General features: G+C 43.4%; 1 protein-coding gene across 7 annotated transcripts in view; it reads left to right on the top strand.

Annotated features, from left to right (window-relative positions):
• Positions 1–16,994, top strand: part of ANGPT1 (angiopoietin 1) — a 368,410-nt gene extending 351,416 nt beyond the window's left edge. For 6 of the 7 annotated variants that reach the window (XM_056522583.1, XM_056522585.1, XM_056522584.1 and 3 more), the window contains exon 9: positions 13,179–16,994. In XM_056522583.1, the coding sequence (XP_056378558.1) occupies positions 13,179–13,339 (161 nt within the window). In that variant the 3' untranslated portion in view covers positions 13,340–16,994. The remainder of the gene's footprint in view (positions 1–13,178) is intronic. The other variant, XM_056522582.1, reaches the window with a different exon arrangement.
• The last annotated feature ends 911 nt before the right edge of the window (positions 16,995–17,905 follow it).

Here is a 17,905-nt window from a genome sequence, read left to right as displayed (position 1 = left end):
GAAGCCCCTATGGTGCCAGGACAGCAAAAAAAAAAACACATGGCATACCATTTTGGAAACTAGACCCCTCGGGGAACGTAACAAGGTGTAAAGTGAACCTTAATACCCTACAGGTGTTTCACGACTTTTGCATATGTAAAAAAAAATAAAAAAATTTACCTAAAATGCTTGGTTTCCCAAAAAATTTACATTTATACAAAGGGTAAAAGCAGAAAATACCCCCCAAAATTTGAAGCCCAATTTCTCCCGATTCAGAAAACACCCCATATGGGGGTGAAAAGTGCTCTGCTGGCGCACTACAGGTCTCAGAAGAGAAGGAGTCACATTTGGCTTTTTGAAAGCAAATTTTGCTCTGGGGGCATGCCGCATTTAGGAAGCCCCTATGGTGCCAGGACCGCAAAAAAAAAACCACATGGCATACCATTTTGAAAACTAGAGCCCTCGGGGAATGTAACAAGGCGTTAAGTGAACCTTAATACCCCACAGGCGTTTCACGACTATTGCATATGTAAAAAAAATTTAAAAAAATTTACCTAAAATGCTTCTTTCCCCCAAAACTTTACATTTTTAAAAAGGGTAAAAGCAGAAAATACCCCCCAAAATTTGAAGCCCAATTTCTCCCGAGTACGGCGATACCCCATATGTGACCCTTAACTGTTGCCTTGAAATACGACAGGGCTCCAAAGTGAGAGCGCCATGTGCATTTGAGGCCTAAATTAGGGATTGCATAGGGGTGGACATAGGGGTATTCTACGCCAGTGATTCCCAAACAGGGTGCCTCCAGCTGTTGCAAAACTCCCAGCATGTCTGGACAGTCAACGGCTGTCCGACAATACTGGGAGTTGTTGTTTTGCAACAGCTGGAGGCTCCGTTTTGGAAACCGTGGCGTACCAGACGTTTTTCATTTTTATTGGGGAGGGGGGCTGTGTAGGGGTATGTGTATATGTAGTGTTTTTTACTTTTTATTTTATTTTTGTGGTAGTGTAGTGTAGTGTTTTTAGGGTACAGTCACAGGGGCGGGGGGTTCACAGTAGTTTCTTGCTGGCAGTTTGAGCTGTTGCAGAAAATTTGCTGCAGCTCAAACTTGCAGCCCGATACTTACTGTAATCCTCCGCCCATGTGAGTGTACCCTGTACATTCACATTGGGGGGGACATCCAGCTGTTGCAAAACTACAACTCCCAGCATGCGCTGACAGACTGTACATGCTGAGAGTTTTAGTTTTGCAACAGCTGTAGGCACATTGGTTATGTATCACAGAGTTTGTGACCTTACTCAGTGTTTCAAAACCAGTGTGCCTCCAGCTGTTGCAAAATTATAACTCCCAGCATGTACGGTGCATGGTGTAAGGTGACTGCTGGGAGTTGTAGTTTGCAACAGCTGGAGGCACACCGGTCGTGAAACACTGAGTTAGGTAAAAAAAAAAAAAAGTTTCACAACCAGTGTGCCTTCAGCTGTTGCAAAACTACAACTCTCAGCAGTCACCGACAGCCAACGGGCATGCTGGGAGTTGTAGTTATGCAACCAGTAGATGCACCACTACAACTCCCAGCAAGCACTATAGCTGTTTGTGCAAGCTGGGAGTTGTAGTTATACAACAGCTTAAGGTACACTTTTCCATAGAAAAAATGTGCCTCCAGCTGTTGCAAAACCATAAGTCCCAGCATGCCCATAAGGGAATGCTGGGAGTTGTGGTGGTCTGCCTCCTGCTGTTGCATAACTACAGCTCCCAGCATGCCCTTTTTGCATGCTGGGAGCTGTTGCTAAGCAACAGCAGGAGGCTGTAACTCACCTCCTGCTGCTGCTCCATCGCAGGCTGTCCCTCGCCGCCGCCGCCGTCGCTCCTGGGGCCCCGATCCCAACATGGACGCCGGGGATCGGGGTCCCCAGCACACGGGGTCGTATTCCCGCACCCGCTCACGCCCTCCGGAAGAGGGGCGGAGCGGGTGCGGGAGTGACACCCGCAGCAGGCGCCCTGATTGGTCGGCTGGTAATCCGGCCGACGAATCAGGGCGATCGTGAGGTGGCACCAGTGCCACCTCACCCCTGCAGGCTCTGGCTGTTCGGGGCCGTCAGAGACGGCCCCGAACAGCCAGTTATTCCGGGTCACCGGGTCACTGGAGACCCGATTGACCCGGAATCGCCGCAGATCGCTGGACTGAATTGTCCAGCGATCTGCGGCGATCGCCGACATGGGGGGGGGGCATAATGACCCCCCTGGGCGATATGTCGGGATGGCTGCTGAACAATTTCAGCAGGCATCCGGCTCCGGTCCCCAACCGGCTAGCGGTGGGGACCGGAATTCCCACGGGCGTATGGATACGCCCTCGGTCCTTAAGGACTCGGGATGCCGGGCGTATCCATACGCCCTGCGTCCTTAAGAGGTTAAAGGGGTTATCCAGGACAAAACTTTCTTTTTTATATATCAACTGGCTCCGGAAAGTTAAACAGATTTGTAAATTACTTCTATTAAAAAATCTTAATCCTTCCAATAGTTATTAGCTTCTGAAGTTGAGTTGTTGTTTTCTTTCTAACCGTTCTCTGATGACTCACGTCCTGGGAGCTGTGCAGTTCCTATGGGGATATTCTCCCATCATGCACAGCTCCTAGGACGTGACATCATCATTGAGCAGTTAGACAGAAACTTCAGATGCTAATAATTATTGGAAGGATTAAGATTTTTTAATAGAAGTAATTTACAAATCTGTTTAACTTTCCGGAGCCAGTTGATATATAAAAAAAAAAAAAGGTTTTGCCTGGAATACCCCTTTAACTACACCAGAAAATTGGAATGCAGCCTTAAAAGAGAACATTTTAGGTCACAGATGGACACCAGGGGGGAGATTTATCAAAACCTGTGCAGAGGAAGAGTGGTGCAGTTGTCCATAGCAACCAATCAGATTGCTTCTTTCATTTTCCACAGGCCTCTTTAGAGGAAAATGAAAGAAGCAATCTGATTGGTTGCTATGGGCAACTGTACCACTCTTCCTCTGCACAGCTTTTGATAAATCTCCCCCCAGGACCTGATAGGTGAGAACACTTAGAGGTAAGAGCTATTTTTTTATTTTTTTTAAGCTCTATGTGACATTTCATAGAGCAGAAGAAATAAAAGCATCAGAACACTGTTCTCCTCACCTATCAGGTCCGGGGCTGGTGTGTGAGGCAACTGGAATCTAAGAGGCTCTCTTTAGTAACTTTTCTTTATGTAGTTATATCTATAAAAAAGTGATGACTAAGGAGTAACATCCGAAACGCGTCAGGGTATATCTTTTTAAGCATTACTGTAATTTAGGAAAACCTCTGAGATATCAAACATTTTAATTAGAGATGAGCGAACTTACAGTAAATTTGATTCGTCACGAACTTCTCGACTCGGCAGTTGATGACTTTTCCTGCCTTCAGGTGCTCCGGTGGGCTGGAAAAGGTGGATACAGTCCTAGGATACTCTTTACTAGGACTGTATCCACCTTTTCCAGCCCACCGGAGCACCTGAAGGCTGAACTAATTTACGCAGAATAAGTTATCAACTGCCGAGCCGAGAAGTTTGTGACGAATCGAATTTACTGTAAGTTCGCTCATCTCTAATTTTAATCATTAATATGGAAGTGTCAGCACAACTGTGACGGTGGTGGTGCACATGGTTGCATCAAAGCCAAAAATGCAGTGTACCGAAGTTTTTAGCACTCACCAAGAATTATGTAAGAAAGTGGTGTTTATTCACATCTGATCACAGAATGGGTACAGAAATGAGGCTTTTTGGCACAGCAGGCCTTCCTCACCTGTCACGCGTCCTGCCTGTACCCATTCTGTGACCAAAAATTTGTAATTAGTCAGGGTCTCAGTACTGAGACCCCCACCAATCTTTAGATATAGCTGGGTTAATTTTATGGTACGCATCACTCCGCTGCTTAGCAATAACTTTGATTCATTGCAGGAGACAGGCTTCATTATAAGCCTATAGAGCTGCCGTGCTTTACCTCAGCTATGTCTAGAGCAGGGTTTCCCAACCAGGGTGCCTCCAGCTGTTACAAAACTACAACTCCCAGCATGCCCAGACAGCCTTCGGCTGTCCGGGCATGCTGGGAGTTGTATTTTTGCAACAGCCGAGGCACCCTGGTTGGAAAACACTGGTCTAGGGATTAGTGGGGGTCTCAGCAGTTAGACCCCCAAACTTTTAATATGTCTGCATGACATGTGGAGGTTTTTTAAATCACAGTAATGCTTTAAAGGGGTACTCCGGTGAAAAACTATTTTTATTTTTTTTTTTCATATCAACTGGCTCCAGAAAGTTAAACAGATTTGTAAATTATGCAAAATTAGAAAAAAAAACAGAGGGCACAGTCAAAATTTATCAGACTCAGATCCAAATAACATAACACAGCCCCATTCGTGTTCAGTAGCCGAATCTGCTAAGTGTAAATTACTTCTATTAAAAAAATCTTAATCATTCCAGTACTTATCAGCTGCTGAAGTTGAGTTGTTCTTTTCTGTCTGACAACAGTGCTCTCTGCTGACACCTCTGTCTGTCTCAGGAACTGTCCGGAGCAAGAGAGGTTTTCTGTGGAGATTTTCTCCTACTCTGGACAATTCCTGAGACAGACAGTCAGGTGTCAGCAGAGAGCGCTGTTGTCAGAAACGAACAACTTAACTTCAGCAGTTGATAAGTACTGGAAGGATTAAGATTTTTAAATTAAGTAATTTACAAATCTGTTTAACTTTCTGGAGCCAGTTGATATGAAAAAAATGTTTGTTTTTTTTTGTTTGTTTTGTTTTTTACTGGAATACCCCTTTAAAGGGGTACTCCAGTGAAAAACTTTTTTTTTTTTTTTTAAATCAACTGGTGCCAGAAAGTTAAACAGATTTGTAAATTTCTTCTATTAAAAAATCTTAATCCTTCCTGTACTTATTAGCTGCTGAATACTACAGTCGAAATTATTTTCTGTTTGACACACAGAGCTGTCTGGTGACATCATGAGCACAGTGCTCTCTGCTGACGTCTCTGACCATTTTTAGGAACTGTCCAGGGTAAAAGTAAATCCCCATAGCAAACATATGCTGTTCTGGACAGTTCATAAAGGGGACAGAGATGTCAGCAAAGAGCACTGGGGTCGTGATGTCAGCAGGGAGCTCTGTGTTTCAAAAAGAAAAGAATTTCCGCTGTAGTATTCAGCAGCTAATAAGTACAGGAAGGATTAAGATTTTTTAATAGAAGTAATTTACAAATCTGTTTACCTTTCTGGCACCAGTTGATTTAACCCCTTAAGGACAATGGCCGGGACCCGTGGCTAATAGCGCGCGGCATTGATCGCAGTGCCGCACGATATTAACCCTTTAGACGCGGCGTTCAAAGTTGAACGCCGCATCTAAAGTGAAAGTGAAAGTGTACCGGTTAGTTCAGTGGGCTGTTCGGGATAGCTGTGGCATCCTGAACAGCTTACAGGACAGCGGGAGGGCCCCAACCTGCCTCCTCGCTGTGCGACCGCCGAATGACTGCTCAGTGCCTGAGATCCAGGCATGAGCAGTCAAGCGGCAGAATCATCGATCACTGGTTTCCTATGAGAAACCAGTGATTAATGATAAAGATCAGTGTGTGCAGTGTTATAGGTCCCTATGGGACCTATAACACTGCAAAAAAAAAAGTGAGAAAAAAAGTGAATGAATATCATTTAATTTAACCCCTCCCCTATTAAAAGTTTGAATCACCCCCCTTTTCCCATAAAAAAAAAACACAGTGTAAATAAAAATAAACATATATGGTATCACTGCGTGCGGAAATGTCCGAATTATAAAAATATATCGTTAATTAAACCGCTCGGTCAATGGCGTACGCGCAAAAAAATTCCAAAGTCCAAAATAGGTCAATAAGTCCTATCAATGCAAAAATGGTACCGTTAAAAACTTCAGTACACGGCACAAAAAATGAGCCCTCATACCGCCCCATACACGGAAAAATAAAAAAGTTATAGGGGTCAGAAGATGACAATTTTAAACGTATTAATTTTCCTTCATGAAGTTATGATTTTTTCCAGAAGTACGACAAAATCAAATCTATATAAGTAGGATATCATTTTAATCGTATGGACCTACAGAATAAATATAAGGTGTCATTCTTACCGAAAAATGTACTACGTAGAAACGGAAGCCCCCAAAAGTTACAAAACTGTGGGTTTTTTTCAATTTTGTCTCACAATGATTTTTTGTCCCGTTTCACCGTAGATTTTTGGGCAAAATGACTGATGTCATTACAAAGTAGAATTGGTGGCGCAAAAAATAAGCCATCACATGGATTTTTAGGTGCAAAAGTGAAAGAGTTATGATTTTTTTAAAGGCAAAGAGCAAAAAACGAAAATGCAAAAATGGAAAAAACCCCGGTCCTTAAGGGGTTAAAAAAAAAAGTTTTTCACCGGAGTACCCCTTTAATGCTGAATATAGAAACAAGGTTTTATGGACTTTGTAGTGCTGCATTTTCTTGACATATCTGCTATAGAAAATTAATAGCTCTGAAAGTTCAAACCCCCCCCCCCATCTAAAATTAAAATAAATGCCCTGTACTTGAAAAGGTCTTTGATTTACATGCAATATACCACTCGACTCCAATAGACGTGATGTTGTCCGTATGCCCACGTTAAAGTAAGTTATGGCATCCAGTCCTTCCATGGAAGGCAGAAGAACAATTAGAATGTAGGATTCTAAAGACGTGTTCAGATGTGTAATTATTGAGCTGTTCTGGATGCACAGTGAGGAATAGCATACACGTACTGAATAACAAACCCCGCAGAGGAATGACTGTGGGTATTGATGGACGGAGAGCAGGCCGTGTCACAGCTACTTACACATAGCCTGACACTCTGCAGAAATATCTTTGATGTCCTGTATGCTAAGTCCGAGGAATCAATCTATTCCATCACGTTGTTTACAGTGATGTATTGTGTTATGTTAGCGGCTCAATACAGATAACAGAACATTATGTTAAGCAAACTAGGTATCAAAATATTGCATCACTTGGTGTATTATACTCAGACCAATTATATAATCAGGAACCATTACATAAATATTATTGTTATGTATACAAATCTACACAACACGCACCATGCCTGTGCATTTGTTACTGTGGTTGGAACATTGAAGGCCCTGATCTGATGTTTAAGCTCCTTTAGAAATTGGAGAATAGACAAAAAAAAAAAAACTATTGAAATCTAGTTTGAAAATTAAAACATAAAGGGAAATAAATAAACAGTGTTGACAATAAAAAAAAAATTGTTGCTCAAAGCAACCAGTCAGCTCAGGTTTTATTTTAAGAGAGGTCATTAAAGAGGGCTTGTGGCCAACCCAACAAAAAATGAGATGTTACTGCCATTTAATAGCTCAGGGCGTCCTGATCACACAACATTATACAGTTTATTGATATGTCTTCCCTTTTCCTGAGATATTAGAGTTTAATGTTTGTCTGACAATTCAGAGAATCAGTAAACTTAATTTTAATAATGGTAGTGATCAGGTAATGGGCGGGGTTATACTTCAGGGGGGTGTATGTTGTACATTGAGAATGTATGCCTAATACACACCCTGACTGTATATAATCCTCCCATCACCTGAGGCCAGCTGATGTGCTGCCAGTCAGCCCCAGGCCCATTGCTGAACCTCCTGTCACCCTCTCTTCTGCTACACCTCCTGTCACCCTCCCTCCTACTGTACCTCCTGTCACTGCTGTCACCCTCCCTCCTGCTACACCTCCTGTCACCCTCCCTCCTGCTACACCTCCTGTCACCCTCCCTCCTGCTGTACCTCCTGTCACTGCTGTCACCCTCCCTTCTGCTGCACCTCCTGTCACCCTCCCTCCTGCTGCACCTCCTGTCACCCTCCTTTCTGCTGCACCTCCTGTCACTGCTGTCACCCTCCCTCCTGCTGCACCTCCTGTCACTGCTGTCCCCCTCCTTTCTGCTGCACCTCCTGTCACTGCTGTCACCCTCCTATCTGCTGCACCTCCTGTCACTGCTGTCACCCTCCTATCTGCTGCACCTCCTGTCACTGCTGTCACCCTCCTATCTGCTGCACCTCCTGTCACTGCTGTCACCCTCCTATCTGCTGCACCTCCTGTCACTGCTGTCACCCTCCTATCTGCTGTACCTCCTGTCACTGCTGTCACCCTCCTATCTGATGCACCTCCTGTCACTGCTGTCACCCTCCTATCTGCTGCACCTCCTGTCACTGCTGTGACCCTCCTATCTGCTGTACCTCTTGTCACTGCTGTCACCCTCCTATCTGCTGCACCTCCTGTCACTGCTGTCACCCTCCTATCTGCTGCACCTCGTGTCACTGCTGTCACCCTCCTATCTGCTGCACCTCCTGTCACTGCTGTCACCCTCCTATCTGCTGTACCTCCTGTCACTGCTGTCACCCTCCTATCTGATGCACCTCCTCTCACTGCTGTCACCCTCCTATCTGCTGCACCTCCTGTCACTGCTGTCACCCTCCTATCTGCTGTACCTCTTGTCACTGCTGTCACCCTCCTATCTGCTGCACCTCCTGTCACTGCTGTCACCCTCCTATCTGCTGCACCTCGTGTCACTGCTGTCACCCTCCTTTCTGCTGCACCTCCTGTCACTGCTGTCACCCTCCTTTCTGCTGCACCTGTCCTGTTCTTACCTAACTGTGGACAGAACCAATGCGCAGTCACTACCTTCAATAATGAACTGATCGAACACAGCAGCAGATAAGCTTATATTTATAACATATTAAATCATAGCCATCTGCTTGACTGATGTCAGAAATATTTAATAGGGTTGTGTGTCCACCCCTAATATGTTAATGTTGAATAGTACACCTGATGATTTCCTGAATTGTCAGACAAATTATACCAACAAATACCAATAGGAGGGTATATCAAGAAACTTGTTAAAGGAAATCTCTCATCAGTGTCGCCTGCACCAACCTGTCGGTACCGTCAGGTAATGCAGGTGACACTGATGATAACGGTACTTACCTTGTCCCGTTCCATGCAATCGTTCTCCGGTAATCCTCTTCAGTATTTTCAGCTCCTTCAGACGTGACTTGGAGCATGGGTGGAGCTTAGTGACATCCCCACTGCTGTTCTCTGCTGGGTCCCTCTGCTAGCAAACAGCAGCTGTGACATCCCTAAGCTCCGCCCATGCTCCAAGTCAGGCACGGAGCTGAAGATACTGAAGAGGATTACTGGAGAACCACAGCACGGAACGGGACCAGATAAGTACCGTTGTCATCAGTGTCACCTGCACAACCTGTCTGTACCAACAGGTAAGTGCAGGTGACACTGATGACAGATGTCCTTTAAACAGGTACCCCTGGGAGAATGATTGGTGTAGTAGTGCTGCTCCTGGCCCAAAAAATGGGACATATGCTGGTGCAAAAAGAAATTCTACCAAGGCTTCTTATAGGTTAAGAATATATTTATTTCAAGGACAAGCACATTCACTCATTCAACACCTCTCTGGAACAAGAACAGCACAACACAGAGTTCTTATAGCAGATTATCTGGAACTGTTCATGGGGAATAGAAGTATTTACTAGAACAAAAAAAAGGAAAAACAAAAGTAACGGATCACTCCTGTTATGACCTGTGTCCAAAGGCAGGAGAAACGGTGTTACGCCGAGCGCTCCGGGTCCCCGCTCCTCCCCGGAGCGCTCACGGCGTCTCTCTCCCTGCAGCGCCCCGGTCGGTCCCGCTGACCGGGAGCGCTGCACTGTCATGGCCGTCGGGGATGCGATTCGCACAGCGGGACGCGCCCGCTTGCGAATCGCGTCCCAAGTCACTTACCCGTCCCGGTCCCCTGCTGTCTTGTGCTGGCACGCGCGCGCCAGCTCTCTGAGACTTAAAGGGCCAGTGCACCAATGATTGGTGCCTGGCCCAATTAGCTTAATTGGCTCCCACCTGCTCCCAGACTATATCTGCTCACTGCCCCTGCACTCCCTCGCCGGATCTTGTTGCCCTTGTGCCTAGTGAAAGCGTTCCCTTGTGTGTTCCTAGCCTGTGTTCCAGACCTCCTGCCGTTGCCCCTGACTACGATCCTTGCTGCCTGCCCTGACCTTCTGCTACGTCCGACCTTGCTCTTGCCTTATCCCTTGTACCATGCCTATCTCAGCAGTCAGAGAGGTTGAGCCGTTGCCGGTGGATACGACCTGGTTGCTACCGCCGCTGCAAGACCATCCCGCTTTGCGGCGGGCTCTGGTGAAAACCAGTAGCTACTTAGAACCGGTCCACCAACACGGTCCACGCCAAACCCTCTCTGACACAGAGGATCCACCTCCAGCCTGCCGAATCGTGACAGTAGATCCGGCCCGGGGATGCGATTCGCACAGCGGGACGCGCCCGCTTGCGAATCGCATCCCAAGTCACTTACCCGTCCCGGTCCCCTGCTGTCTTGTGCTGGCGCGCGCGGCTCCGCTCTCTAGGGCGCGCGCGCGCCAGCTCTCTGAGACTTAAAGGGCCAGTGCACCAATGATTGGTGCCTGGCCCAATTAGCTTAATTGGCTCCCACCTGCTCCCAGACTATATCTGCTCACTGCCCCTGCACTCCCTCGCCGGATCTTGTTGCCCTTGTGCCTAGTGAAAGCGTTCCCTTGTGTGTTCCTAGCCTGTGTTCCAGACCTCCTGCCGTTGCCCCTGACTACGATCCTTGCTGCCTGCCCTGACCTTCTGCTACGTCCGACCTTGCTCTTGCCTTATCCCTTGTACCATGCCTATCTCAGCAGTCAGAGAGGTTGAGCCGTTGCCGGTGGATACGACCTGGTTGCTACCGCCGCTGCAAGACCATCCCGCTTTGCGGCGGGCTCTGGTGAAAACCAGTAGCTACTTAGAACCGGTCCACCAACACGGTCCACGCCAAACCCTCTCTGACACAGAGGATCCACCTCCAGCCTGCCGAATCGTGACAAACGGCTTCAGTCCCGGTCTTCCTTAGCGGGGAGGCGGTGGATGGGACAGGGGGAGTCTCAGATGCCGGCCACGGACCATATCACGCCCACTGGTTCATTGTCAGGCCTGACGAAGCACCAGTGGACGTAATACGGTTTGTGGGGGGCGTCTGAGACTCCCCCGTACCATCCACCGCCTCCCTACTAAGGAAGAGTGGGACTGAAGCCGTTTCTCCGGCCTTTGGACACAGGTCAGAGTGATCTGTTACTTTTGTTCTTCCTTTTTTTGTTACAATTGAAGTCACACTTATACAAACATGAGCACCTCAAGACAGTTGATTGGTTCCCTCTAGTCCCATTAGGCAGTTGCTGGATGTGCATAAGTAACCCCCTATTGCTCTTACTGCCCTGTATTCACACTATTAGTGCGGTTTTCTTTAGTACCAGTGCCGTTTCACGTTTTTCCTTTTTTCTTTCTATATGGGATCAGAATATTTACTAGAACAGACTTGTTAGAAGATGTGATTTAAGGTGAACATAAATGATGACTTTTCTCTATGTAGACAAGGGAAGATTAGAAGCTGTCAGATTCTGCTAGTTTACTTATTCATGAAGAAATAATAGAAGGGGGAAAAAATCCAATATATTCTCAATCCCTCTGGGAGGAGGAGTCTGGTAGTCCCATAGACTCGACATGGAGGCCGACTGAGATAAGGAAGCCAAGAAATATCCAATATCTATGACTGTGAATTAACTTTCTAAATATTTTAAATATGAGAAGTTATAAATTGATGTCTTCGCATCAATGAAGGATTAACTATCATTTTTCTTGTTGTCGGCCCAATCTCCCTAATTGCGCAATGAAAACATACTGATCTATAGGACAACAATAAAGAAGCCAAATAATGTGATATAAATCTCCCTCCTTGGACTTTATTGTGAAGTGTTACCTTAGAAGATGGAATCCAAATGGATTATTCAGGAGATCAGCGCCGACATGTCCATATGATATCTCCCTAACACAATGGGCAGCGTTCACAGACAGTGTACACATAATGAACTCTCATGGCAGCCGGCCCTTTGTCATTGCCAAGGAGATAAATGATATTCCGTCAGATTAGATGAATTACCTCAGAATAAAATTCCACACAAAGAGTAGAGAGACGGGGAGCTTAGAGTTTGGGGTCCATAGAAGGATCTTTAGATTTCTTAGAAACAGAATAACTGTGTTGTGTCTTTTGTATCCGGAAAATCATTTCTCATTATAGTAAAAAATCTGAGTTAGGAAGCTTGAAACATCATTCATCATATTTTCTTTTTTACTTTTGCTTTATTTAATTTTTTTTTATTAACCCCTTAAAGGGGTACTCCGCACCCCAAGACATCTTATCCCCTATCCAAAGTATAGGGGATAAGATGTCAGATCGTTGGGGTGCCGCTGCTGGGAACCCCTGGGATCTTGGCTGCTGCACCCACCTGTACGGCTTCCACCACACACCGGCAACGCTGGAGGCTTCGGATCCCGACCACAATGGCGGACGAGCGTGATGTCACGACTCCGCCCCATGTGAAATCATGCCCCGCCCCTCAATGCAAGTCTATGGGAGGTCCGTCACGCCCCCTCCCATAGACTTGCATTGAGGGGACAGACGTGTCGTCACACGGGGGCGGGGTCCTGACATCACGGACTTCCGTTCCCTGAGTCGCGACTCAGACCCTCCAGCGGTTCCGGTGAAAAACCAGGTGGATGCCTCATGCAATAATGCGGGGGTCCCCAGCGGTGGGATCCCCACGATCAGACATCTTATCCCCTATCCTTTGTATTATAAATTATAAAAATTATAATTTAATTTTTGAGCCCATTCCTGTTGATTTCTATGTATGTATGAATTACTTAGGTTGTTACCAACATCTGGTGATACGTTTATGTTAATAGCACCTTTGGAAATATATTATCTGTACAACATCTGTACTTACCTTCCTTGCTCCCCCACTGTTTCTCCTCTTGCTATTCTTCCTCCTTCCAATGACAATTATTAGTCCCGTCACTGGGCTGAGTAGGAAGCAAAATGTCATCAGAAGTTAAAAGAATGTGAGCACAGCCACGACCGGAAGCTCTACAAGCTGGAGTAGTGGGGGAACGGGAGAGGTAAGTATACCGACTTATTTTATTTTCAGTACACAGGGAGTCAATAATCCTCTAGTCCGGTTTACTCCTTTAAGTTATTTAAATCCTCATTTAGGTCTATAATGCATTGACTCATGTTGTAATATTGTTTCTTCACTCAGGTTGGTGGTTCGATGCCTGTGGTCCCTCCAATCTTAATGGAATGTATTACGCGGCCGGGCAAAATCATGGGAAATTGAACGGCATAAAGTGGCATTATTTTAAAGGTCCAAGTTACTCATTACGCTCAACAACAATGATGATTCGACCATCGGACTTCTAATTTAGAAGAGCAGGACAATGACATACAGATACCTATGGGAGATTTCTCTTTTCAGTTGAATGACTGAAGACGTGACTTACCGTACATCCACACATCAAAGCTCTTTGGTATGGATTGCTGATCTCAGGTTGTTGGCAGAACTTCACCATTAGAGGTGCTGGGATTTTGGCAAATGGCTCGAAACTTGGATGATCTATTATGGACGTGTTCTTCATGTTCTTCACCATTTTTATCATTTTATCCAAGAACTTGGCTGGCGTAAGAAAATATGTATGGAAGATGAGATTTACAGACAATTTCAAGGATTAAAAAGGATTTAAAATTTAAGTTTCAACTACCCTATCATCAAAAACGTGGAGTGAACAAAATACTCCACATATATGAACATTCTGGATTTTTTTAAAGGATTTCTACAGTAAACCATTTACATATTCAGGAAATAGGAAACTGTACATCAAGCAGTTCAATTTTATACAAAATGTGCCTTTTCTTATTATTGTGTCACAAAGGTGCTAGTAAACCAATGAACAATCTTAACAGAACCCTCTGACAACTTAGTAGGTTCATCTATAGCCCTTTGGAAAAACAGCAGAAGACGTAATGGGATACCAACGTGCAGTGTAAAAGTAATATTCTATAGCTCTTTAGGTTACAATAAAACCTTAAACGTATTCTCCCGCACAGGTTGTATAGAACACATACTCATTAAGGGAGACTGCACCATCTTGCGACTTTAACATTTATATACTAAATAACAACCAAAAAAAAAACATCCTAATATTTCTATAGTTTACATATATTTTTACATCACAAATTTTTAGTTAAACAATATTGTTAGCACAAATATTAAGCTAAAACAATATTTTCATTTCTCATTAAACAAACCAGAAGTATTATGGTACTGGCAAAGGTTATAATGGTACGCAAAGTAAACTCAGTGTAAAGACTTGTTTTATCCTTTAGTGTTTTCATAGCTTTGTTTGCTATTATTAAGCCTTAGTATCCATGTATGAAGTATGGGTGTATGATGTATTGTATGCATATTTTAGGTACAGGTACAAAGAAAAAAAATGTGACATTCAAAAACAGCATTTTCTGAGTATACAACTTCTGAATGAACTATGTATTCTGAAGGGTTTTTCTTTCCGAAATCTACACAATAAATTAAGAAATGTTTTTTTGTTATAGGAATGTTTGTTTATGTTTAAGAAACCTCCAGTCACATATAATATAGTTATTATGTATGTATGTGCAGCAGAGTCCAGTACAGTATTATCCATGTAGCTCTGAAATAGTGTGCAGAACTCTAAAAGGGTACCAAGTCTTACTATTTTATCATACATGCAATAATTAATGCAATTATTGGAACTGAGTAAGAAGTGGAACCCTGAGGGGGTTATGCAGGAATACAAAAGCAGAACTAATTTCTTCAAAAAACAGCATCACCCCTGTCCTCAGGTTGTGTGTGATATTACAACTTGGCTATAGTAATTTCAATGGAACTAAGCTGCAATACCACACACAACCTGAGGACAAGTGTGGTGCTGTTTTTTAAAGAAATCAGCTCAGTTTTTCTAACCTTGGATAACTAAATTAACTCAGTTGACACACAGTAAAGAGCATCTATAGAATGTTTATGTATTTCAGACTCCATATGCTAATTACAGTGCCTCTTGGCTTATTTAGCCAAAAGATATACATAATCATGGCCTCTTGGACCAATCATGCTGATATCTTTAAAGCCTAACGCCACTGATGGTCCCGGCGGCAGAGTACCTGTTTAAATCTCCTGACAAAAATAAATACGTAGTGAGAATGGACCCTTGGACTTGCCCACTGCTAAAACAATCGATACGGATTGACCAGAAGTCCCATGCAATTCTGCGAGACTTCCGTCGAATACAAATTCGGACCACTTAGGTCTCAGGCTATGAAGTTGCCAGGAGATTTAAACAGGTGTCCTGCCGTTAAACTAACATCAGAGTTATCCATTAAGTGATGCCCTAAATGGGACAGAAGCAAGCTGAAGAAAGTACAATGAAGTACATATCAATTGTAGTTACTCTCATATCAGATTCCTTCTATAGTGAACATCTTCACAATTTTGTTCCTGCCACTACGAGATAGAGTTTAGAAGCTTACTGCATACCATATACACTGAGCTCAATAATAAGACAGTATACAGTAAACACCCTCTAGTGTTGGCTGCAGGCAGTCAGAATATTATCATTTGACTCTGTCTTTGGAGTGGAATTGGAGCTCTCTGGCATAAAGAAAATGATATTTAGCTTATGATTTCAGTATAAACTGTTTTATTATTGAGTTCTACATAATCAAACAGAATTCATTAAAGGGGTTATCCCAAGATTAAAATGTATCAACTTGCCCAGAATATGTGATATGTATTTGTTTGACCAGGGTCTTATCTCTGCGGTTCATACAAGAAAATGGCAATCTCATGTCCTCAGTTGTGAGCGGATTGGTGGTCGGGCATGCACTCTCCCACTACGCAGTGCTCCACTCTGCTGACACCTCTGTCCATTTGAAGAACTGTCCAGAGCAGGAGCAAATCCCCATAGCAAACCTATCCTGCTCTGGACAGTTCCTGGCATGGACAGAGGTGTCAGCAAAGAGAACTGTGCTCAGACAGAAAATAAATTAAAAAATAAAAGAACTTCCTCTGTAGTAAACAGCAGCTGATAAGTACTGGAAGGATTAAGATTTTTAAATCGAAGTAATCTACAAATCTGTTTAACTTTCTGACACAAGTTGATTTTAAAAAAAAATTTCCACCGAAGTATCCCTTTAAGGGTATGTTCACATGGCAAAATGTCAGCCCGGCAAATTTTCAGCTTGACATTCTGCAAAAATTGCCAGGACTAGGACTGCTGAGCCCCCCACTGATCAGGAGAACAAGCAGGGAGAAGTGTGCAGTAATGCGCTTCACTCCCCAGCCTACAGTGATCTCCCTCCGACTTCTCACATTGATGGATCTAACTGCAACATAAAGTTATACGGTTATCATTCACTGTCATTATAAAACAGTATTCTCCAAACTGTGGATCTCCAGATGTTGCAAAACTACAACTCCAAACATGCCCAGAGTTTTGCAACATCTGGAGGGCCACAGATTGGGGACCACTGTTTTAGAATATTTGTAGTGTATTTTAGACACTTTTCTCCAAAAGGGAAATTGATTTTAGGAAAACTTGACAATAAATTCTATGCAATTGATAAACATCTGTATATGTTCCTTTATTGAAATGGTTTGTATGGGAAATTGTGGTAAAGTTTAATCTCTATGAAATAGTTTTTCTTTTGCTTTGTTTTCTTCTTAATTTTCTTTTCTGCCTAAAAATTAAAATGAAATTACATTAAAATCTTGGAAAAAAAACTATACAGCATCTACAACTGAGCATTGTGGACTAAACAGACATAAAAAGCATCTATGTTTCATTATGTCCTATTATGGTGTCAAGCACATATTCCTGCCGGTACGGGAAGATGTCCACAGAATTATTCTAGTACTGGACAACAGAGATGTTCAGTAACAGGAACGTTATACAACAGGTGGTGACAATGGGACGTGCATGGAACTATCTAAATAGTTTGTAGCAAGAAGGTGGAATTTTTTTGTGAAAATAAATGTTTTGTAAACAGAAAAAAATGATCACAAACAGACTTGTGTGTTCTCCCCGATTCTGTTTTCATTTTACACAGAATTGAATTATTATTTTTTTTAATAATACAAAAGTTAACTTTTATGACATCTGTTTAATAAGGGGAGTGTGAGGCTGTGAAACTGCAGCTGCACTGGAACAGGGCCGGTGAGTATGTTACTTTTTATTTTAAGAACAATACAATACAAGAATTATTTTAAGAACATCTTGAGCCCAAAAAAAATTTTTTATGGGGGTGCAGAGGAAACAAATTAAAGGGGTACTTTGATGGAAAACAAATATTTTCTAATCAACTGGTGCCAAAAATGTATACAGATTTGTAAATTATTTTTATTTAAAAATCTTAATCCTTCCAGCACTTATCAGCTGCTGTATGCTCTAGAGGAAGTTGTGTAGTTCTTTTCAGTCTGACCACAGTTCTCTCTGCTGACACCTCTCTGATTTTCATAAATTTGTTTTGCACCGGAGTACCCCTTTAAGACACATTTATCTAGATCCACCACATGGAATACTATACAGTATTTTGTGCATGGTGTGGTCTCTCAGCCATAAACTTATATTTGGGGTTCTTGCTCATCATTAGTTTTTCTTATTTTTTTGCTTGTCAGCAAATATGTAGGGGAATTAAACCAAAATCGCTTGTGTGTCCATATAATGTACTGTATTACAAGCAGATGAATTCTATCTATTTAATCTAGGTCACAAAAAAGCATATAGAAAAAAGTTTTTCTAAGAAATATAACTTTTTTAAAAGGTTGTCCAAACAGTCCACAGTATAAAAGAATGCAAAATGGCACTCACCACTTGCTAAAAGCTTCTTACTGCTTTATTTTCTACAGTGCATAGAGTTACTAGCAGGGGGCATACTAGCGGATAAACAGAGGCA

This window comes from Hyla sarda, chromosome 5 (genome assembly GCF_029499605.1).
Source record: "Hyla sarda isolate aHylSar1 chromosome 5, aHylSar1.hap1, whole genome shotgun sequence".
Classification (NCBI taxonomy): domain Eukaryota; kingdom Metazoa; phylum Chordata; class Amphibia; order Anura; family Hylidae; genus Hyla; species Hyla sarda.
The sequence above is the reverse complement of the archived record's forward strand: the minus strand, read 5'-3'. Positions and strand labels throughout refer to the sequence as shown.